The 24,370-nt window shown below is 48.0% G+C and overlaps 1 protein-coding gene across 1 annotated transcript in view; it reads left to right on the forward strand.

The window, feature by feature from the left end:
• Positions 1-406: 406 nt before the first annotated feature.
• Positions 407-24,370, forward strand: part of Fgf9 (fibroblast growth factor 9) — a 39,483-nt gene continuing 15,519 nt past the window's right edge. Inside the window, exons 1-2 of the mRNA XM_055617119.1 lie at positions 407-957; positions 10,251-10,354. Coding sequence (XP_055473094.1) covers positions 681-957; positions 10,251-10,354 — 381 coding nt within the window. The 5' untranslated portion in view covers positions 407-680. The remainder of the gene's footprint in view (positions 958-10,250; positions 10,355-24,370) is intronic.

Genomic DNA, 24,370 nt, shown 5'->3' on the forward strand with positions numbered 1-24,370 from the left:
CGCGGCCCGGCCCGCGACTTCCCCTCCTCCGGCGGCCCGCCCGCCTCCCTTTCCATGTCCTCGGAGGAGGGGCGGGGAGGGTAGCCGCCGCCGCCGCCGACGGGAGGGTTTTTTTTTTTTTTTTCCCGCCGCCCCCCTCCCCCTTGACGGATTTCATGCTGAGGTCTGCAGAGTCGGTTCGAGAGTAAAAACAGCGCATGCCTTTCTGGAGTCGGGATCCGTACCTCCTGACGTAGCCCGAGCATCTTAAAAAAAAAAAATCCCGGTGGAGAGCGCCCCGCAGCACTTTCCGCGGCTATGGTCGCCCGGGCCTCGGGGCGGCCGGGGAGGCTGGGCGCGTCGCCCCCCGCCTGCGGCCGGCTGCGATGAGGAGCTCGCCGCCCGCCGCCCGCCGAGAGCCGCGGCTCCCTCCGCCGCGATGCCCAGCCGCGCCGAGCCGTGCCAGCCTGTGAGTACCGAGAGCGGGCTGCTCGGGCTGCCGGCGCTGTGACCTTGAGCGCGTGCCAGGGAAGCGCGGATTACTTTTATTTGTGCATCGGATGGATTGAAGGGAAGAAGCCTCCTGCCCTCTCTCCCCGCAGCCGCGGCCGGGAGCGGAGTTGGAAACACCTCGCCCGGCGTCCTCCCGGTCGGAACCATCATTATTGTTTATTCCTGCGCTCCAGAGCCCGAGTCCTCCGATGGCTCCCCTAGGTGAAGTTGGGAGCTATTTCGGTGTGCAGGACGCGGCGCCGTTCGGGAACGTGCCCGTGCTGCCGGTGGACAGCCCGGTGTTGCTAAGTGACCACCTGGGTCAGTCTGAAGCAGGGGGGCTGCCCCGGGGACCCGCGGTCACGGACTTGGATCATTTAAAGGGGATTCTCAGGCGGAGGCAGCTGTACTGCAGGACTGGCTTTCACTTAGAAATCTTCCCCAACGGTACTATCCAGGGAACCAGGAAAGACCACAGCCGATTCGGTAGGTATGCCTTTAACCCCTCCGTGCCCGCGCCGGGACGCGTTCAGAGGGCCGGCCGCCGGGAAGCAGGCGGGATGCTGGAAGGAATATATTCTCATGTTCACCCCCCCCCCCCCCCATCCCCTGAGTGTCTTGCCAGCCCAGGGAGGGAAAAAGCCTCCGGAATTGCAGATCTGCGGCTGGCACTGGTGCAAGTCTACACTGGAAGGCCTCTCTCTCTCTCTCTCTCTCTCTCTCTCGGGGTGGGGTGGGGGTGAGTTATGACTATAATCCAAATCCGAAGTTTTTTCTTTTTCTCAGATAGCGAAAAGATCAGGTTTAAGAAGTTTCTTTTTAATGGGCCTATTTCCAGGAGTTTAAAGCTTTAATCACTAAGAACTTCAAGATGCACTCAGTTTCCTGTCGGTAGCCGGTACCTTGCTCAGGCTGAGTTTTCTTCCTTTCCCCTTTCCTCCTGTACGTGCTCTGCCTGGACTGTAAATTAAGCTCCTTGTTTGTTCCCGGGGCCGGTGGAAAGCTCTGCAGGCCAGGGTTTGCGGGCGGTTCTGGGGGGAGCAGTGAAGTCCTGTTTTAGACCCGAAGCATCTAGGGCAGAAGCTCCAGGGGAGAAGGGGCTGGGAAGGGTCTGCAGCCCCCAGGGGTGCGGGACCGTCCACCCATCGGCTCTCGACCTCTGCTTTTACATTTCCACAGCGTTCAGCCTCGTGTGGGCTTCCCGGTGGCTTTCTGCTGTGCGTGTTTGCGTGCGCTTGCAAAAGCTGCAGGCTCGCTTTAAAGGGCATTCCGAGGATCTCCCGTTCCGAGCAGGGTGTTGTGACTCAGCATCGAGGGCTGCGGGCTCAGGTGGGGACTCTGCCCACTTTCATGAGGCACACACGTGCCCGGCGGGGCACCTTCAGCAGTGCGGTTTAAGTCAGCGGGCACGGAGCCGCCTGGGCTTGGGGAGGGAGGGACGGGGGTGTGGAATCGAGGTTTTCCCCTTACTTTAAAAAAAAAAAAAATCGCCAGTTTGGGCGACCAGGCTGTTGGAAGGAGTTAACTCCTGAGTGAACCCACCTGACAACACTTAGACCAGGTCGTAAAACCAAGTCCCGTGGTGATTTTTCTTCCTCGTGCTTTCATGCCAGATGTGGGACGCAGCCCAAGCTACACGCTTAGCTCCGAGCACCGCGGCTGTCGCCCGGAGGTGAGAAGGGTGCAGGCCTGGGCGGGGAGAGCGCGGATCTCCAGGCCCCGGGGTTCCCCCTGGGCTCACCCCCGAGGCTCCCCACGGAACCCAGTCAATTTCCCAACCGGACGTGAGTGTCCCCTGCCGCCCGAGAGCAGAGGGGGCAGCTCGTGGCTGCCGCGAGTCCCCGAGACCCACCATCCTCCGCACCCACGAGCAAAGGTCGCGCGGCGGAGGGGCGGGTGGGGGCGGGGGCGACTAAACTTTACTGGAGTTCCCGTGCAGCCTGAGTGTTGGCCACCTTTCGGGGTGCTGCGAGCCCGGCTCTCGGAGCGGGACGAGGCGCGGGGGGCCGGGGGCGGCGGGGACGGGGTGAGCCAGCTGCGGGCGGCCGCCCGGTGCCCGGGGCCGCGGGAGCCTGGTCCTCCCGCGCTTGGGGCCGGCAGGTGCGGGCTCAGCCCGGCCCCGCGGCGCTCTCCTCCGCGCGGTCCTAAGAGCGCTCGGGTTCCAACTCCCTCTCCACCGAGCTCCAGCGCGCCCCTCCGTGCAGCGGGGACCGCTGCGGTCCAGGGCCGGGAGGGCTGGGGCCGACGCCCTTCTGGCCGCGTGGAGGGCGCCCGGCTTTTGCTCTCCGCCCGCGTCCAGTCCCTTTGCCCTCTCTTTGTGTTGTGAATGCGGGTCTGGCGGCGCTGACAGCCGCCGCCCGAGGAGGCGCGGCGGCGGCGGCGGTGTGCGGTGTGGGAACCACGGGAGGCGCGCACCGCAGCCGGAGACTTGGTGGCGGGGACCGAGGACGGACTGGAGGTCGGAACTGAGCTTCGCGGTCCCGCGCAGGGTCCCTCCCCCCCCTGTTTTCTGAAGCGCGCAGCGGGGTTCGGGGGAGTCGTAGGGCTCCGCTGGGTCCGGGAGGTGGGTCGGGGGGCCTCCCGGCCCGGCGAGGCCACAGCCGCAGGGGAAGGGGTGGGGGTGGGGTGACAAAGGGCCGCGCGGGCGGCGGCGGGGGGTGGCATGCTATTGTTAACCGCTAGCCCTGGGAAGGGCTCCCGAGCTCGTCTCGCGGTGGCCTTGGCCGGCCGCTCCCGGGGCGCACGGCTGCAGGGGCGCTGCGGCCGGCCAGGGCCACCTTCATTGTGTGAATTTCCCGGCCCCAACCCAGGGCGCCCCACAACTGGGCCCAGGACACCGGATAGCCCCTACAGCCGGGCCCCTCCACGCACCTCCCCGCCACGGCTTGCTTTCTTTCTTTTTTAAAAGATGCAGTCACCTTTAAGATAGGACGTTTGCCACGCGCACTTGAGACTTCAGATTATTGGGATGTCTGCGCTGGGATGCAGGGCGGGGAGCGCGCGTTCAGGGGTCGGAGGACCAGGGTTGCTGGTACCGCCGCAGAATCCGCACTATCAAACAAAAAGCCCCATCTCCTCACCCCGCCTCGATCCTAGAGGTTGGAGAAGGTGTAGCCAAGGAAGTGACATCTCTACTCTGTGGTTCCGCACAATGTGTGTGCGTGTCTGTGTGAGTGTGTGTCTGTGTGCGTGTGAGGGGGTGTCGGTAGGAGGGAAGCGGAAGCCCCGGCCCATGCCGGGGACCCCGGGTGCAAGTACAGCAGGTCGGCCGGGTGTCTGCCGCGGGGGGAAGGGCGCGCCTGGCTCTAGGCAGTGCCACTCACCCTGGTTTGGTTGGAGCTGAGTGGGCGGTTGTGCGCAGTGGGGGTGGGGAAGGAGGGTTATTTAAGTCTTTCATCCGGCTGCAGTGAGAAGCGGGCCCCCGGGGTGACAGCAGTGGCGCGGTCTCCCGCTGCTGCTGCTGCTGCGGCAGGTCCCAATATTAGCAACCTCTGCGGCGCAGTGCGTGCGCCGGGAGCCTCCGCGCCCCGCCCGCAGGGAGTTGCGGCGGCGCTAGGACCCCGCGGCGCGGGCCGGGCGGGGCGGAGGGGCTGCGGGGCGCACCTGGCGTCCGGCCTCCGCGGCTCACCTTCCCGCCCCTCCCCGCACCCCAGGCCTCGGCTCCTCCCGGGGGACTTCGCCTGCTCCCCGGGTCGCAGAGTAGCTGTAGTGGGGTGGGTTTACACCTCGATTAAAATAGAAGGTGCGTTTTCTACCTGAAAAGGAACGGCGGAAGGAGCCGTGCAGGGCAGCTGCTTTCTGCCGCCCCCAGCCGGGGCAGGTGACGGCAGCCGCGGGCAAGCTCAGCGGGGCAGGGCCGCGGCGGGGCAGGGCACGAGGGGGCGGGGGGCTCTCAGCTCTGCAGGGGCTGCAGCCTGGCCGGGGAGTTGAAGGTGGGACCTTAAGGAGTCCTTTGTTTTTCCTTGGGGTGACGGGAGGTGGGAGGAGGGGAGCTGGGGGTCTCTGAGTGCTGGGCTGGGAAGCTAGTGATTTTCACTTGGAAGGGCTTTCTGGTCTTGCTAAGCTGTTAAGACAATGGGCAAAAATTAAGTAGGCAGTGCAGAGTAAGGAAAAAGTGAAGCTGAAGCAGGCCCACCTCCTGGCGTGGGGTGGTGACTCAAGAGGTCCGAACCCTTGATGGACAGGCACCCCTGCTGGCGAGCCACTGGAGGGCAGGACCTGCCCTATTAAAGGAGCCCATGTCAGGTGGTACTGGGTGGGGGAAAGGCTTCCTAAGTGCGAGCTACCTTCAGGCTTGCTGCAGAAAACTTGTCCCCAGTTTTGTGAAAGCTGGGGCAGGGATCTGTGAGGAGCCTCTGGACCACAGGTAGCCGTGGGCATGCTCCGGAAGCTTCGGAAGACAAGGGGCTTAGCGGCTCACTCCGCCCACTTTCCAGACTGGGCATGAGAAGCACGGGCTAGTCCTCAACTGCTGACCCACCTGCCCACACCTCCCAAGTGCTGGAGTCACAGTCCTGCACCACCAAGTTCAGTTTGACCTCTCCCTTTTGACAGCCTCATGCCATGTTTCTCTGTAAAAATCTGGACCATTTCTTATCCTTTTTTTTTTTCTCCCATTTTCTTTTGTTCCCACTTCCTCCTTAGTCTCCTCTTCCTCCTCCGCCTTCTTCTTCAACATTGTCAGCAAGGTCACTATGATGCCCAGGCTGGCCTGGACATCGTGGCCTCAAGCAAGCCTTCTGGAGTAGCTGGAACCGTTGGCTACCCCACTGTGCTGTCTCTGAGAATTGCATATATTCCCCTAACTTCATAGCTGCTGCCTCCTCCTCCTCTTTCTCCTTCTGAGCCCAGTTAGTCTAGCCCACATATGCACAGGGCTGTGGGGTTCTCTGTGGGAGCATGGCCAACCTACCTGTAGCCACACCCTCAAAGGAAACTGGTAGCTGTCAGCTGCCAAAAGCTCATCAGCTAGAGGTGGGAGTTCACGAGCCTTTTTCCCATTGGTGCTGGAATGTTGCCTGGCTTGACGCTGTGCAAGTCTTGCTCAGGTAACCACAGTTGTTATGAGTTCATGAGCGTACCAGCCATGCCATGTCCAGAAGGGCGCATTTCACAACACTCTCTCCTGTCTTTTGGCTTTTATATTCTTTCTACCCTCTCTTCCCAAGTGCTCTTTGAGCCTTGGTGGTAGTGATGTAAATGTCCCATTTAGGGCTGAGTACTCACAGTCACTTATCCTAAGCAACTTAACAAATTAGGAGTCTCTGCATTCACAGCTTCCCTTTGCAAAAAGAAGCTTTGGTTAGAAACCAGACGAGAGGAACATAGATCTTTTGAGTATAAACATAAATATTTAAAAGGCAACCTGACAACACGATTGTTTAGCAAAATCACAACAACAGATTCTACCCTAGGGCCTGTGAGATTGCCAGTCACAGGCTTCTGACTAGGTTTACAGTATCAGGTATAAATTCTTTCCTATGGCTCATGCTTCAACGCTAAGCAGAGAGCCATTGGTTACCCCTGTAACAGCTATGCCACTATTGTGCCATGGGCACATCTTACCTGGCAGGTCTGTATTGTGGCATGCAGGGTAATATTGATAAATGGTCTCCAGTGGTCTGCATAACACTTTTTATCACTGTGAAAACTAGCCGGCAGAGTGGAAGTTTCCTGGTTAGTTTGAGGTTGAGTTCTCCATGTCCTGCAGCCAGATTGTCTGACAGTTACCATTTTGTTATGATGGTCAACGAAGTTGAACAATACTGGCTTCCTGTTTTTGCTGTTTGATCTAAAGAGGGCACAGGTGAGCGTGCAATAGAACTGTCAACTGCCCCATTTCCAATGGCTGGCTTTAGAGGTGAGGCACAGCATAGGGGGACTCTAGGAAGGTGGACTAACTTGGGGTTAGTGACACTATTGGACAGAACTAGACACGCCAATCATTAGTAGTCCGTGAGACTGGGAAGAGGGAGACATAACCTGGGACTGTTCCAGAAGAAGTATGTGAGCAATGATCTTTGGCTTCACCAGCTCCCACGAGGCCCTGAGTGGGTCCTAAGAGAAATGGGTGTCTGTGGTGGAAGAGAGCAGGCAAATATCACCGGTCTACTTGCGGCCCCGCCGCCACTCCCCACTGTGGCCTTTCTGAGCCAGTGTTGTCTCGGTTGTGTGTGCTAGGAGAGACAGATCAAACTGCCGGCTTTAGGTCAGTCCGTTATCCTCCCTTCCCCTTGCCTTCTTTTTCTCTCTTTCTCCTTCCCTTGATCTTGAACAGTCTCCTCCTGGTTGTCACGGATCTGGTATTGTCCATGTTGGTTTCTCAGCTCTGCACAGGTAGGCAGATTGGTGTAAGGAGTGCCCTGTCCTCAAGGAAGACAGCTGGAGGCTTTTGCTTGGTGCCAGCTGGGGACCTGGCTGATGTGGCAGAGGCTGTAGAGCTCACTGTGGATGAGGCCGTACCAGCACCAAGAATGATAAAGATTCCAGTCTGGATGGGGTGGGCTCTTGCTGCTTTGTTGCCAGGTCTCCCTGACCTTTCCACACTGGCGTTTTCTGGGTGTGGGAGAAGAACTGTGACTCACACATTTGGATGTTCTGCTTGCCCTTGGGTCATGAGAGTGACCTCATAAAAATCTGGACTTTTTTTTTGAGTTTCCTACTCTAAAGGAGGTTCAGGAATATGGTTCAGGATGATGGTTTGGAGTGATGAAATATTTCTACTTGGGGTTATTGGGTCCTATTAGACGAGCTCCTCAGACTCATTTCAGATATTTTTTCATGATACTCTTCTGACTTGCTTTCTGTAACTGAACAAACTACTGGTCTTTGGATACACTTGTTTTCTACACATCTGCCTCTCACTGTGTGAGCCACCATAGTTTTCTGTTTGTTTGTTCTTCCTGTTACAGTAGCCCCTTCTCCCTGCTTAGTAACTTTTTTTTACTGTGTCTGAAGATGTTACATGGAATAGTCTAGAAATAATTCAAAAGTTTTAAATACTCTTAGTTACATTATTTGATACTGGTTCTATTTTATTATTAGTTGTTATTAACCCCTTAGGGGGCTAATTTGTAAATTAAATTTTGTTATGAGTATAGATGTACAGGATAAAGTAGTGTAAGTAGGGTTTGGGGTGCCGAGGCTGCAGGCATGCAAGGAATGTGTCTACAGATAAGGAAAGACTACCACTGAGCAGGAGGCAGGGCCTACATTATATATTTCTCTCATATTTTACGTTTAATAAGTGGCATGGTGCATGGTTAGTGCAGTTCATTGGCTGAAAAAGTGAATGTATATATGCATGTTAGCTGTTTTATTAATAAACAGAAAAACAAGATCAATAACTAATACTTTCATTCTTATTTTATGTAACAATAGCCTCAGAAGTTAAGTGTATGAAAATGGCAAAAAATTACAGATTAAAAAAAAAAAACCAAAATGTTAGAGCTGTACAGTGCACATGATATTCAAGAAAACAGGCCTTATAGTCGGATGGGCGTGGACGATTGAAATTTCAGTCCCCCTCTTGTAGATTGGGTCTGAGGACATTTCAGTGCCTAGGATCATCTGAAGACTGGAGAGAGAAGGCCTCTCACACCTAAGCATCCTGGCTGTCACCGGATCCTTACTGCAGTCATCACTACTATTCTTGCTCTTCTTCAGAGCGGCCAGTCAGGTCCTTTTGTGAAATCATACTCTGTTGGATCTGGGAGAGCTGTTGGTGGGTTATTAGTTCTCCGCACCGCCTCATGTGTGGAGGAAACAGATCATGTGGCCTCTCAGAGGGCACAAATGGCTTTTAGTTTTATGGTTAACCCTTTCCTCATTGACCTGGTAAATTAAACTGCACAGACCTCAGAGTGGATGAAATGTTTCCTCTGTTTCATTTTACAGTGAAAGTAGACACGCAGTAAGTCCTTATGCTAATTTCATGATCTGTATGACCTTCCTTAGGGTGTACTTTTTTGATAACAAGAAGTGAGTCTTGTATAAGCACCCCTAATAAAGATAAATTGTTCTAATTTTGATTATTTTGATTTAGAAGGGTTAGAAGTGTTATCACAAAATAAAATTACTGCATCAGAAAGGAAGTACAACTCCTGTGCAGCGAATCTTGAGGAGATATTGCCTCTGTAATCTTTTTCATTTGCTCTGTGAAGGAGAAGGCTAGTCACACACTGGCTTGTGTGGATGGACCATGAAAATTATGGGCTAGTAGCTGAGATGTAATTTTGCTCTTTTATCACTCACAATCTCATGTTCTGTTAGAATAAGTTTCTGCATGTGAGCAGATGTTTTGTAAGCATAACATGAGGATCTTTGTAACATTTTGTGGGTCTACAAGAATGAGTGATACTGTGTATACAAGAATGAGTTATCACCTTGCAACTGGGTTTCCTTCTGACTTAATCCTTTACTTTATTAGATTTATGGAGTCAGAGTCCTCATTTGATGGCAGTCCAGTCTAGTCTGTGAGAATTGGAAAATTAATTGTTTAAAAATCCATCTAAGTGCTTTTTCATTAGCCACAGGAGACTGACTTTAGCACACATATAATATATATATATATGTATATATATATATCACTTATATTGTTACCATAAGCTTCCCCCCTTTCTTTTATACTCTTAGATGTAAGTACACTTTCTCAATAATTGAATAATTTCAAAACAAGAACTCATTATTTGGTATGCACTGATACAAGATCTACACAAAATGTAGTACTTTAATTTATAACCGAAGTGGGCGCATGGCCAAGCACGAGATGATTAGCAGCATCTGTGTTTCCTGCGGAATGATCATCTTAAAGCAACAGTAGGCTCAGAGAGATTGAAGCTGCTGTTGTGTGGTCATAAAATTCTGGATTGATGCCCAGTTTAGATGTTGTTATTTTTAGTGAGGTAAGCAAGGTGAAAGAAGGAAGCGAAAGAGATCATTATATTGATTTGCTTTGGGGATAGAGTATTCCAGGTTATTTTAATAGGGAACATCTTTCTTTCTTTCTATCTTTCCTTCTCTCTCTCTCTCTCTCTCTCCCTCTCTTTCTGAGCCAGCATTTCCCCCTTAATATTAAGCTATTTTAATTGTAACTGTATCGTTGAGGTTTACGCAAGAACAGAAAAAGAATCAGTACTCTGTTTAAGCAGAGATATTTGAGGTGTGTGTTTGGTACTTTAGGTTTTCAAATAGCGTTCAATAAGGTTATAGAATTGAGAGCTAGATAATTCTCTGCATAAGTTGGTGAAGGCTTTAATTAGCACCTCACACTGTTATTTTTAGACACATAGGATTATTCTCTGAATAGAATTTAAAAAATTGTGCATATGTACATGTATGTGTTTCTATCCACATACACGCACATATACAACATACATATTGTGTGTGTGTGATATTTCTCCCAGTCCCAGAGGACAGTAAGTAAAAACTCAAGATACCCATATATAATTACCTAACTTCACATATGTAAAATGGAAATATGTCATTTTCCCCTTCAAGTATAGTCTTAGCTCATTAGAATGGTATATTAGTTTTATCAGACTTTTCATTTAGAATGTCTATGTAGGTAGGAATTCTGTTTTTTTATACTGTTAGCTATCATGTAAGTCATGTCCACTATGGTAATTTAGTGCGTGACTGTGATAAGGTAGAATTTAGTTGGAACATCAGGTGTTGTAGGAAGCTGGGCTCAGCTTCCTCCCTGAAGCCCCTGGGAATGCTGTGGCTCTGGGGACATGATCTGGGCTCTAACTCTCCTCTGTCTGCTGTTTATCTCACAGGCATTCTGGAATTTATCAGTATAGCAGTGGGACTGGTCAGCATCCGTGGCGTGGACAGTGGACTCTACCTGGGCATGAATGAGAAGGGGGAGCTGTATGGATCAGTAAGTAACAGCAGATGCTTGGTTTATTCCCACGGCCCACCTTTGATTTGAGCTCTATTATCGCGGGGTTGAATAAGAGTTAGAAGAGAAACTGAGTCTGGAAGGCGAATGGGCATTTTTTTTTTTTTCTGAAGCATGCTGTTTCATTATAATTCCGTATCTTCATCAGACCAAATTTGCCAAGAAAATGCTTTATTTACATGCCAAGCCACCTTCATTATCAAGTAAATAAAAATTCACAAGTGTGAAAAATCCGTCTTGTATTGAATGGGAGTTATTTTTGAAATGAATTGAAATGATCCCCAGGCTTTGCCAAGCATTGCAATTAACACTAGAAATAGGCCATGCAGTGAGAGTCTAAACCCTTTCTCTGAACAACACAAGCTATTCACTATGCGGGAGAGATGGAGGTGGAAATTATTGTCAGACAGTCATGCGTGTGAATGAAGATCCAGCAGCACTGGAATTATTTGCAAGCATTATGACTTTCTTTTTTCTTAGTCTCACTCTCCCTCCTTACTAGTGTGGAAGGTCCTTATGGTGATGGAGTATTTGTTGCAACCTGTCAGGGGTTGGGAGCTCTGCCTGACACCAGGACCCTGGTTCTGCTCTGCAGGAAGGGGGTTGGTTTTGTCCCCTCGCGTCTCTCCCGTTCCCCTAGACTGGGAGCACAGCCTGGTGTGTGGAACTCAGTGGGGGTTTAGTACTTATGCTACACATTTGAATATGGCGAGTGGCTTATCAGTTACTGTGTGGAACTAAGAGAGTTCGACAGGAAAGCTTTGAGCAAAGTAACTTTAAGGTTTTCATTGTAATTACCCATGGTCAGGTGGATAATCCAAGTTACTTGAACTATAGAAATGTGGGTTAGTGCTTACAAAGGGTTGAGATTTAGAGGAAGCTCAGACCAGGAAACATTCTGAAGTCCTGTTTCTAGATACACTTTTTTTTTTTATTATCCACATCCTACTTCTGCTTTTAGATTTTTTTAAAAAACTTTTTAAAAATATAAATGTTTTGTCTGCATGTATGTATATATACCATGTGCATGCAGTGACTTCAGAGGTTGGAGGATGGTTGCGAACCTCCTTGTGGGTGCTGAAAAACGGGGCAAGCAAGTGCCCTTCCCTGCCGAGCCAGCTCTCTAGTCCCACATCCTGCTTTAAAAGTATGCATACACACACCTAGTGCAAAGTTTTACTCCCAAATTATAAATGACAAAATTATATCCTGTGTAATTTGAATATATTGCATATTTGAAAGTTTTTAAAATTAATTTTTTTGGTGTCTAAAAGAATGTTTCATTATTATGTTTTTATACATGTGTTAAACTTTGCTTATATTTTCCCCTTTATTGCCCTTCCTTGTTTTTCCTCTTCCTTTCTTTCCTCTCCTAGTTCTCCTGTTTCATGTCACATAGATACATGTGTATAATAAGTACTGTTAAATCTACATTCTGTATGTAAGAGAAAGCATTTTTTTGCATTACCTCCTTTCTAGCTTCATGACATATCACTCACATATGAGAGAAGTGTGATCTTTGTCTAAGTTTGGCTTATTTAGTTTAACATGATTTTTAGGCCCGTCTATTTTCTTAGAAACAATAAAATCAATTCTTCTTTACAGCTATTAAAACTCCACTTGGAATGTGTGCCGCATTGTCTTTGTCCGTGCATGTGTTGATGAAGCTGGTTCCATATCATGGCTGCTGATAACACACACTATTTTTAATGTTATAGAATGTGATTTTTCTACTTTGGAATAATTTTCTACTATAGGTTAATTGGTTTAGATATTTGAATACTTTTTAGAAGTGCTTCCTGAGAGAGAGGAGAAATCATTTAAAAGTGTTTGTTAGGACTCAGCATGCCCTCACCCCCTGAGGCAGGCAAGGCTGGGAAAGTGACCCAAAAGCAGGCCATAGAGTTCATGTTAGAAATAGGGCCCCCTCCACTAGCCAGGTAACCCACAAGTGTCTTGATGTGCTGGGGAGGGTTGATACAGCGGGGGCTCCCCTTTTCTAGGGTGAAGGGAGAAGGGAAGGGGGAAAGAGAAGGAGGGGAAATGGAGAACTGGGAGGAGAGGAGAGAGGGGGCATCCTTGGGATGTGAAGTAAATAGATTGAAATAAAACAATTGAAAATAATGTTTGTTAGGGTATAGAATTTAATTTAGCTTTTGAAATCTAGGTGTTGGACCTTGTAAAATTATGAATTTTCTAAATGAATTTGCTGGTACTTTTAAGTGCAAAGATAAATACATAAGGTGTAGATATAAAAAGTATTAAAATAAAAATTTATATAAAGATGTTCTCTATTTGATATGCTCTTATCTTTTCCATTTTTGACATGTAAGTGGATGTAATTAAGTCAATCCCAGTTGAATACAATACAATGAATTTTTTAAAATATAGAACAGAAATTCTGTCCTTAAGTGGGTTGAAGGCACTATAGGTTTAATTATTTCTTTATTGTTATTTATTTATTTGGAGACAGGGTCTCATTCTGTAGCCCAGGATTGCCTTGAACTCATGACAGTCCTTCTGCAATCTCTTCCTCGGTTCTGAGATTATATCATGAATGACAACACCTGTCAGGGACTATGTTATCCCAGTGCTCCCCAACTCTCTGAGTACAAATTCCTACCTAAAACGGTGTTTTTCCCCAGTGAGTATTCATCTCAAGATGTGAATTTTAAATTACTTTGGGTTATATAGAAAATACGGTTCGTATACACTGTAACATAAATATACATCAAAATAAGCGTCTCTGCAGAATGTAGTGAGGGAGTTAACTCATCCCTGGGCTGCACTGTTTGCTTCTTGCTCCAAGGATTGCCTTGCATGCCCCTGGCATGTTTCCCCCAGCTGACTAGCCTGTCAGGCGCAGTGGCTGGCGTGAGTCGCTCTTTGAGGAGGGTTACCGGCTGACTCCGTGTTCAGCAGCGTCGTCTGCCGGGTTTTGCACCGGCTTGAGCTCTTCTCTCATCTGGATGCTTTCGGTGGCTTCTGGAGCTGCCCTCCCCATCTGGTGGTTGTCCCCTCTCCTGCACGCGCCCCAGTGCTGGCACAGTGCCTGGAACAGGGTGGAAAGTAGACTGAAGCCTGATCCTAAAAATGCCGGGACAACCCCTGCCTCCTCCAGGGCTTTCTGAGCACATACGGTGTGCAGTTAGAAGCAGATTTGTTGGATGTGGTCGCCCATGTCTATAATTCCAATACTCAGAAGTGTGAGGCAGGAGGATTGCTGAAAGTTGGAGGCCAGCCTGGGCCTTGTTGCTTGAGTTGTGAACTTTCAGCTGTTCCTGCCAGATACTTTTGGTCCACCATCATGGATTCTAACCCTCTGGAGCTGTAAGCCTGATTAAACACGTTCTTTTATTAAAAATAAATACCCAAAACATAAAACCCCCAAACCAAACCAAACCCCAAGCTCTATCTGGGTGTGATGGCGCAGGCCTTTAATCGCAGCACTCAGCTGTGAGTTTGAGGCTGCCTGTCTACAGTTCTAGGTTAGCCAGGGCTACACAGTGAGACCCTGTCTCAGAAAACGATGACAAGATCCCCAACTAGAATCTAAACAAACAAAATAACAGACTTCTACCCACCTTCCCCGAGGCCACAGTCAGCTGACAGTCCCAGTTATGAATTCCAGTGAGGCAGAGCAAGGGACTCACAGTGTTGGTCTTCAGGTCAGGTGTCTTCAGGATGGGGATCCCTCTTAGGACCGAGCACTATCAGAGACACACTTGTATGTTGTAATCTCTGTGTGGAAACGTGTTTTCAGAGGTGCCCCTGCCCCAGCACCTCTCAGCATCAACCCGACTCCACAGTGATGTCAGAATTACCTTCCACACCCAGATCATTCCACTGAGCTCTCTCCAGCACCTGTCTGGAAGCACTCTCGGCCCTTGCCTGTGTAGCATCCAGCCCTTCTCACCACGTGCTTTGCCTGGGTCTGTGCTTCTGGTGTCATTTTTTGCATCAGTTTCCGCATGGTATTTGAATCTATTCACTGTTCCCCAAATGAGTCAGGACTGACTTGTGCATAGGGGCAAGTTAAAGGCTCTCAGGGATGCCTTTCTCTTCTCTCCTTGGGAAAATAGCCCTCTTTACTTAAGGTCCAATGGAAAATTACCTTTTTTTGCAGAGCCTTCCTCACAGCCCCAGCTGTGGTTCTGCTTATTCCAGTTAGCTTGTCTTGTTTTCCTGGGAGCCTCTTCTTCTTATTATTTTTAATAATTTAATCACCACACAGGCAAGAGTACAATTTGTATGGATAGTCCAGTGTTTTTCCCATAGTAGATCCAAAGGGCCTGGCCACTCCACATTTTACTTCCTAATGTTACCTAGTGCATATCCATGGCCCTTGCAGTGGGAGGTGCCCAGAGGTGCTTAGCATGAAATGAATAGCGTGGTGCTTGATTTCTATCTACAAGCTGGGCAGGAACAGACCTCGATGTATCTCCGCCTGTATGGTCAGTGTGTACTCAGGATTCGATTTGTAGGAGGAACCCTCCCCTCCTTCCCGTGCCTAATTGGACTGTGTGTGTGCTGTCCCTGGTGTGTATAGCCCAAAGGGGATACCGCTGTGGCTGGAGCAGAGATAGCAGCAGAGGCATGGCCAGGCTCCCATTCTGCCTCTGCTCCTGGGCATGTACCTGTTCGCCTCTTTTCTAATTGAAGAATATGAGCTTGGCACTCTGGCTGAGGTTTGCACTCTAGAATCCTGGCGTTTATATTTCTCGGTCTTGTTTTTGATACCCCCCCCCCCCCCCCAGTGTTTGTGTATCAAGATCTTTTCTCCTCCACTGGGCAGAGCTGGGAGGAAAGCTCCCTGGGTAGCCGGGTTTTCCCTGTGCTCTGACCTCTTAAGGGAGATTTGGGTGCTTTCATGGTTTCCATCAGGTTTTGTGGTTATTCTGACCCCTGCAGCCGTGGGAATGAGGAGTGACCAAAATAGCTTATTTAGAGTGCTGTGAGAGCAAAGGAAGGGAAGAAAAGAAATAGGTGATGATGCCACTAAACCCCCTCCCTGTGTGATAGGATACAGCTCAGCATGCGGGAATGAAGATTTGGTAGGAAAGCTGTGAAAAGATGAGTGTCTTCATGAAAGAAGGCAAACAGGTTTGGGGAAACAGGAGTCGCTTTTTAAACAAACTACGTGACATGTAGTGGATATACTTTTGTATTGGGGGTTAATTGCTCTCTCCCTCTCCTCAGTTTTGAATTTACCCTAGGGCTAGATTAAAGTAGACAGAAGAGAATGGGAAAATAGAAAGGATGCTATTATGATAATGTAGAAACCTGAAAAACTGCGTTGTTAATGAGTCACAATTTAATTAAAAGGAGAATTTAAATACTTCTCACTATGGTTTGAGTATTTATGTGTGTCCTTTTCATTGATGTCTTTCATAGACATTCATGGCCACTCAGTTTCTGGCCCTCTGATAACGCGCACAGCCATGGAACGGCTCTCAGAATCAGGCAGGAGAAACACCTTTGTAAATAGTTTGATGCAGTGTGAGATTTGCTGTAACTGAAGAATGCTCAGATGTCTTGGAGCCGCAGAGGTGGGTTTAAAGAACCACTTGGGAAATGTGTATTGTAGCATAAAGTGGATTTTGAGGGATGGCTAGGAGTCTCAACAAAGGGGGGAAAGACAGGTTCGGACATAGAACACTTGAGCTACATAAAGAATAGAAAATCCTGTCTGGTTGAGAGAACACTAGATTACATGCATGTACTTGCATGTGCCTCATATGACTGGACAACTAGGAGTGTTAGTTTGCATTTGTCACTTTTGTTCATCTCGAAGAGACTAGAGCTGCAGCTCAGATAGTTATTGTTAGGGGCTTAATCTAAATTATCTAATAACTGCTAAGGTGCGCTAAAACACCAAGAATAACTGACTACAACAACCTTCTATTTAAAAAGAATGCTGTGGAAAAAAAATGAGTCTGCTTCGAGAAGCCTAGAGGCATCTGATCCTCTCATTTAGAAAAGGGTAGCAGCCACTAAAATACTGATGTAGGGACCTGGGGTGTGGGGAGCACAGCTGTAAGCCAGGGACAGCACCAGGCCGAGAAGGGCTGGCGTTTCTGCTTTATATCTGGCCTCACATTTCACTCTTATTGGCCTTTTACTAGATGAAGATTTGAGGCCAGAGTAGAGTCTCTCTCTATAAGCATTCCGCTACCCAGAAGCTCAGCCATACACAGTGTGTGCAGTTGGCATGTGGTGAATGTTCACTGACCCAGTTTCTCAGCCTGCTCCAGCCTTGTACACGGAGCCCAGTATGCTGCAGCGTCAAGCGGTCACGGCGCTACGTGCTGTGTGGCTGTGCAGGTAGAATGTCCAGGTTTTCCATGGCAGCCATCTCTGTCAAGTGCCAAATGAAAACAAGACACTCTCCCCAGAATTTGCAGGTGCACTGAGGACTCAGGCCGAGCTCTTGCAGCTCAGGCCAGCACCTTGGGGCATCCTGACAGGCTTGTTCAGACAGGGGTTAGCTAGTGTCTCTGGTTGTATTTCTAGGGATACAGTTGGACCTTGGTTTCTTTGAATCTCTACAATCTGTAACGAGGGTACAATGGGTTTCAATTGTGGTTCCACTGAATATATATATATATATATATATATATATATATATATATATATATATATATATATATGGTATCTGTAGATGCTGAAGTTTGCTTGTATAAAGTAACAGAACACCTGCATTGAACTTGCACGCGTGCTCCTACGGACTTCCAGTCATTTTCAGACAGCTTACTGTACAATGCACACAAGCACAGTGGTCCATAACATCTAATGCAGCACAAATTTCTACCGGAATGATTTTCGTATTTTGTTTAGTGAACAATGGCAACTAAAATCCCAGGTATCTTTATGTCAAAGTAGACCTGCAGGATAATAGAATGCAAACTGGTGTGGTTGGTTTAATTATGAATGGTGTCACTTCAGTCATATCTTCTTACTGTGATATGAGTCCTTGTCAGCCCTGGTTCAGCCTTGCTTCTGGTCAGCTGTGCTTCTCTTTCATGGTTCTGAAGATGGGAGATCCCCTGCTCCTATTTGAATTATTTTGAGACCCACTGATGTTTTCTTGGGTCACTTGTTGGATGCCTACCGTGCTGGACCAAGCAGGTCCTTTTCTTCCCTGTTTGTCCTGGCGTGGGAAGCAGCACCATTTAGCACTGAAAGTTGTTTTGGGCTCAAATACAGTTCTCCATCCCTTTCCAGGGGCATCGGTTATAGGACCCTCCTTGGATAACAGAACCCTTGGATTTTCAGGTCCTTTATATAAAAGGACATAGTATTTGCACAGGAACTACACACATCACAGTTTTAAGCCATCTCTAGATGACTTGTGATAAATATTACACTGTGAATAATATGGAAATAGTTGTACTATTGTTGTTAGAAATGTCTGGATGTGGCCAGTACACACAGCTTTCTCCCTGCATGTTTTTGTTCTGTGATTGCGTGTACGCACAGGCGTGGAAGGAGGACTATCTGTGTTTGTGGATGGCTGTGAGGTTAGCACAAGGGTCCTGAGTATTCACTACTTTCTGTTCCTCTACTTTTTCCCTGAAATGACAGGGGAATGGTCCTTCTAGAGCTTGTCTCTTGAGGTCTTTCCATGCCCGTGTGGCTGCAGATACAAGAGGCTGGCCAGAGGAAAGGTCAGGACGTGTCAGCCGTGCTCTCCATCCTGACACTTGCTTGACTTGGGGCAGCAGGGCACCCGTGTGTGTTCATGGAACAGCACAGCTTAGCAAATGGCAAGGTATCGCTGGAGCTACAGAGTCACTTTGCTGGTGGTTTGCCCCAACTTCCTGTGATGGGAGATGTTCATACATGTTCCATTCAGAATCTCGAAAGAATGCAGCTCCCAGGAAGGAAATGAAGAGGTCTGCTCATTGAATGGTCAACAAGTATCAGGTGTGCTTTGGGAATGGGTGGCTTTTAGCCGATGGCTTGAGTGATAAAGCATTATCTTACAGCTCATAAGCGTGTGGTCACTTCTCAAAAGATTTAGAAATAATTCTAGCTGATCAAGGGCATTGCTTTGGAAGATTGTCTTAGTTCATAGTGCTCTTATTTCAGAGACAAGGAGTAAGGTTTTAATGGATTGCTGATTTAAGATCACACAAGGTAGCAAGTGACAGATGGGGCAAATCAGGAAATCTCACTTCACACATGGACATGTTAAGAGTGACCATTCATAGGGGTGTAGTCTAATTGGTACAAGAGCTGCTAGATAAACACAACTTCCAGCACCCCAAAATGGGTTGTACCATCTGTAATCCCAGTGCTTAGAAGGAGGCTAACCAGAGTTACATGTTGGCTTGGGCTCAATGAGACCCTGTCTCAAAAATATGACCATTTGTTTTTGTGAAAAAATAGTATTTTATCCAGAGTTAGCCACATGGGAGAGAAACAGTTCCGTGTTCTTCCACAGATGGGATTCTGAAGGGATGTTTTTCCAGCACCTAGTTCTTATTTCATGAAATTTATGTTTGTTTTGTGACCAGACTTCTGGCCTTTAGGTACTGAGAAATTTTCTTTTGATCTTGAAGTTTTGGCATTTAGTTTTGGTCAGGGTGACGTTTGAGCAGGGCAGAGTAGCAAGTTTGACTGAGGGACACTGAGGACATGCCAGGCTGCTGCTCAGTTGGTGCACCTGACCTGGAGGGTTCTCATGTGTTGTGAAAGGTTTGTTTGTTTTATCCCTGTTTGTGGTGCTGGGGGCTGAGTGAGGCTTCACCCACCCATGTTAGGCGAGTGCTCTGTCACCAAGCCACACCCCAGCTGGGGACAAATTTAATCATGAGCTGTTTCTGAAAGGTTGGAGGGCAGTGGCTCTAGTACTAGGGAATAGGCTAAGGAATGGCAGCTTTTCTCCAGGCTCGGAGCCTTTCAGGGGCACCTGCTCTTCCATCCTGACCTGACGCTACCTGTTCTGTATTGATCCCACCCTCAAAGTTCCTCTGCTCCATGTCCTGTCAGAGGCTAGCAGACGGAGGCTTGAGGGAGTGGTTTTGGGACATGTGATAAAGCTGACCCTGCCTAAGTGGAAGATCTGGGAAGTCAGTTGCTCAGTTACTTTAGTGTCCCAAGTGACGGATGATATTTAAAACAAAGTCTTATATGTAGTTGATACCCAATTAAATATTAGCTGAGTGTATTTCCAGTGGAGCTTGAAATCTCTTTCCTTTTTTCTTTCTGTTTATAGCAGTTTTATTTATAATTTTCCATACTTGGAAGCAACTAAGATGTACTTCAGTGGATAAATGTATAAGTAAGCTTTGGTATAGCCTAAGAATGCTCTGGTACATCTTTATAATTCAATATTACTCAGCAGTAAAAACAGACAAAAAGCTATGAAAAGAAATTCAGGAAACTTAGACATGTGTTACTGAACATTTCCCCGTTTCCTATCCCTTCCCTTTGCCTACCTTCCTGTACACCCCTCCTCTCTTCCTGGTGTTTAATTTCTAAGTAGCTATTTGGAACTGAAAGAGTTGACAGAGTGGTTTGGGGTTCCTGACTATTTGTCTGCAAGAGTTCTTTATGAATAGAAAGTGTTAGGGAACTTTATATTGATTGCATTTGTAAGTGATTTTTGAAAGGACACATTTGGTGATAACCCCTAGGACTTCAGTGTGAACTGATTTTTGAGCAGTTCCTGTATACATTTGAAACACACAGTGGGTCTACAGGCTGGCTGCTTTATTCCCGTGCTTTACTGGCTAATGTTTGCTTCCTGCAGTCCTGAGTCCTGGTGTGTTCAGGGAAAGCCCAGTTAGTGTGTGAATTGGGGTGTGCACCTAGATGACAACAGGACAGGGACAGCAGAAACACAGGCCCGTGGCCTTCAAATTCTTCTGCTTCTCCCGCCGGACTCTCCTTCTGCAACCTTCCACATCCCTTGTCGTCCTATCTCCCACCCTACTCTCCTAAACTCAGCTGCTCCTCTTCATCCCTTCTCTGCACTTGGCTTTGTCAGACCCAAACTACCCTGCAGCTGGAGCCTGTTTCTTCCATTGCTCCTGGAGCACAGAGTGTCCCTCGCAGTTTTTGATGCAGTGGGAGAGTGTGGAGCCAGATCAGGCTCAGGCTGTTACTCGTTTGCACCCTCAGTCGATACTCATTTTCCACTGCATTTTTAGTCCATACTTTCCATTCCTTCACATGCTCGCTCGCTCGCTCACTCACTCACGCACATGCTCTCTCTTCCATTCACCACTTCCTTTCACTCACACACATTCATCTGCAAAGCTTGGCTACACATGTTTGGATACAGTTTCTCACACTCACTCCTGGCTTTCTTTCAAAACCCAGTAAACATTATTGATCGCCCATCGCTGCAGATATATGCCAGCTACCTCAGAGGAACTTATGTAGCTGCTAAATTTTGCTTACAACCCTCAAATATACATTTATCTCCCGTTCACACTTGTTTGTAGACATGTACAGAGAAGAAGGAAAAGCAGAGGGTCTCCTCCACAGTCCTTCCCAGCTCAGGTCAAAGGTCAAGCCCTGCCCTCTTGTCTTGGGGCTCTCCCTAGGGCATTTATTTAGTGTTGTGCATTTTTTATTCTGTGCCTTTTATTGATGATTTTGCCTCATAAACTGTCTTTCAGCAAGTGCTGAAGGGCTGCCTAGTCCTAATGAAAGCCCTGAAGGGTGTGTGAGCAAGCTTGATTTTAGAAAGTCTTCCTTGAGGCTTGATTTGGTGATATTGCTGTGGGTCAGATGGTCATGAATTTGCAATGTATGTAAAGTAAGTGCCTTTAAACAGAAGCAGGCGTAGGGTGTATTGATAGGCTAACAAAAATGCTGTGGCTGGAAGCTCATGGGAACCTCACCCTGTGGTTTTCCCGGGAGCATTGGTTCAGCGTTCCGGGAGGCCCTGCAGACGTTAACTCCTGTGAATAATGAGCACTGGCTGGGTGTTCGCATTTTGTCATATGAGTGACAGGAAGAACCTAAGGCTTTGTGTAGCTATTGGACAAGTGAACCAAGAGTTACATGGCAGGAGATGGCTCAGTGGTCAAGGTGCTTGCTGCTACGGCTTTACAGTCTGAATTTGATCCCTGGAGCCCACATGGTAGGAGAGAACTGGTTCCCACAAGTTGTCCTGTGACCCCATGTCCATGCTGTGGTGCACATGTGCCTCTCAGGCCCCAGCTCACAAAACGACCAAACCAAACTACCATAAAAACAAAAAGAATTAGGATTCAGTATAATAAATGTCCTAATACAATTAGATCTAAGAACTCTTGAGGTTTTGCAAGAGGAAGCTTTGGCAGAGGAGAGGATGTGGCAGAGGAGAGGGAGAGAAACAAGCAGCTCAGTTCCCAGCTGAGGCCGAGGGACTTGGCTGTCTGGCTTGGAAACAGTGGCTGCTAGCTGTGCCCTGATCCATCTCCTCTCTGCTTATCTCAACTGGTGCCAGAGGCCTCTGAGTTGACATTTGGAGGGTCCTCCCCTGTCAGTATCAGAGCTGCTGGAAGGATGCTGCCTCTGTGTGATCCTGTGGCCCATCTGAGGAGATGCCTTCAGGCCTCACAAAAAGCTAGCTCCACTAGAACCAAGCGCAAGCAGCTGCCCTGGGGTGGCCTCTCAGGAGCTGGGCCACATGTCCCTGCTGTGCCTCCGTGAGGAACCACCTTGAAGCTGTGAGGAAACATCATTTGTCAGCCTGTTGGCCTGGTGTGCCTTAGAGGCACTGTGATAAGCAGCTGAGAAAAAAAAAGCCTGCCTTGTTGACACACGTACTGCAGAAGCCTTCCCTAGGGTTATAAGGTTATGGCATTCAGCAGGAGGATGGCCATACTCAGAGCTCTCATCCTTTTTACTTTCTGTAAATGCTTAAAATCCAGGTGATTTCCTCTTAATAGGTTTTCTAAAAATTATTCCTTGACATACCCATTGAGGTTTGTGTCTCTTTTATAAGGAAGTGATGAAAACTCAATGTAGTAACCAAAGAACTGAGTGGCCAAGGTCTTTCTAAGGATGCCCCTCTCCTGGTGGTACATAATGTGATTGGTTTGCACAGTGCTGGGAGACTGTGGCCTTTCTGCTGCCATGTGGCATTGGCCTTCCTTGTGTCACCCACAGCCACCTAAAGGAAGTTCTGGGTTTCTCTCCATTCTCCCACCTTCCTCCTGGTCTCCCTCTCTCTTCCTTCCTGTTCCCACTATTCTTTCCATAGAAGTTACAGTGTTTCAGATTCTGTATCCTTTCTATCTTTCCAACTGATTTCTACTTGCTGTGCTTTATGGGAGATTCTGATTTGTGTTCTTATTATGAGGATTTAGAACATGGATGGTTAGCATGGAGGAATGGAAGCCTGAAGCTTGGGGTCTTAGTTCTGCTGCTCAACAGCAAATATGGCTCATGTTCTGTCACTCGTTCATTCATTCATTCATTCATTCATTCATTCATTCATTCACTCTTTGTCAGTTTCATGCAAGCACATAAAATATTTGATCATAGTTACTCCATCGACCTCTCTTGTCCTCTACTCTGCTGAACTCTTTCCCCCAACAAGTCTCCTTCTTCCTCCCATACTGTACATGGCCTCCTGGGTTTAATAGGGTCACTTGTATGAGCAGGGATGAGAGGTTATTTACTGGAGAGTGGCCTCTTCTCAGTGTTAATCCTCAGAGCTGGTGATAGTGGCTGTACGGCACTGCTATGACTGACGGTGCCTGGGCTGTGGGCAGCTCCGCACTGGCCATGCTGCTGTTCAGCTCACGCTTGTTCCCCACTGTTCCTCAAGAGCCCACGTGGCAGTGCCATGCCTGTGCCCTCTGGTGCGTCTCACTGCGTGGGAGACACTGTGACTTGTGTTTCTTGCAAGTTGACTTCTGAAGTTAAGACTCATGACTTACCTGAATTACACTTTAAATACAATAACTTTGCCATAATAAAATCCTTAATGTTTAAAGATTTTTTTTTTAAAAAGCAATTTTTAAAGAATAATGTTAAGTAGTTTATTAATGTGTGTGTGCTTGCATGCTTGCACACCAGAGTTTGATGTCTGGGGTCTTCTTCTATTGATTTCCATTTTAGTGTTTTAGACAGGATCGCTCATTGAGTGTGGGCCTCCCTGGTTTGGTAAGCCTCAGGGACCCTCCTGTTTCTGCCTTTCCAGTGCTAGGATCGTAGGTGTGTGTCATGCCTGGCTTTTACATGAGTGCTGGGGCTTGAGCCCAGATTCTTCTGCCTACATGTCAAGTACATGTACCAACTGAGTCATCTCCCCTGCCCAATAGTTTATTCTCATATCTAGCTATTATTGTTTTATCTACTTAAATAGAGAAATTCTTTTATTAGAAGTTTCATCTACTTTGTAATTTTCTTTGCCATGGCTTTTAGTATTCACACATTGGTGAATTCACTAGGCTCTCATAGTACCCAGAATCATTTTTTCAAGGCGGTGGGGGGAGAATTTTAAAATAGTTTAAAATTTATTTAAAAATCATTTATTTATTTGAGTTTTTTGCTTGAGGCAGGTTAGCTTCAAACACATGACAATCTTCCTGAGTCTCAAGTGCTGGAATTTTAGGCATGAGCGACCTTGCTCAGCACAGAATATTTAAAAAGGACCCTATAGACGCCCAGGGTGGGATGACTCTGACTCCTTTTCCTGCTCCTGGGACCTGTTTCCTCCTGGGTGGATATGAGGGTGTGTGCCTAGTCTTATTGCAACTTGATGTGCCATGTTCACTTGATTTCCAATGGGAGGCCTGCTCTTTTCTGAAGGGAAACAGAGGAGGAGTGGATCTGGGGAGAAGGGAGGTGGTGGTGGAAAACTGGAAACGTAGAGGGAGGGAAACTGCAGTTGCAATGTGTTGTATGAAAGAAAGAAGAATAAAAAGAAGAAGGAAAAAGGAGAAGGAGGAGGAAGAAGGGAAGGGGAAGAGGAAGGAGGAGGAGAAGAAGAAGAAGGAGGAGGAGGAGGAGGAGGAGGAGGAGGAGGAGGAGGAGGAGGAGGAG

This window comes from Psammomys obesus, unplaced genomic scaffold (genome assembly GCF_907164565.1).
Source record: "Psammomys obesus unplaced genomic scaffold, mPsaObe1.curated_primary_1811, whole genome shotgun sequence".
Classification (NCBI taxonomy): Eukaryota; Metazoa; Chordata; class Mammalia; order Rodentia; family Muridae; genus Psammomys; species Psammomys obesus.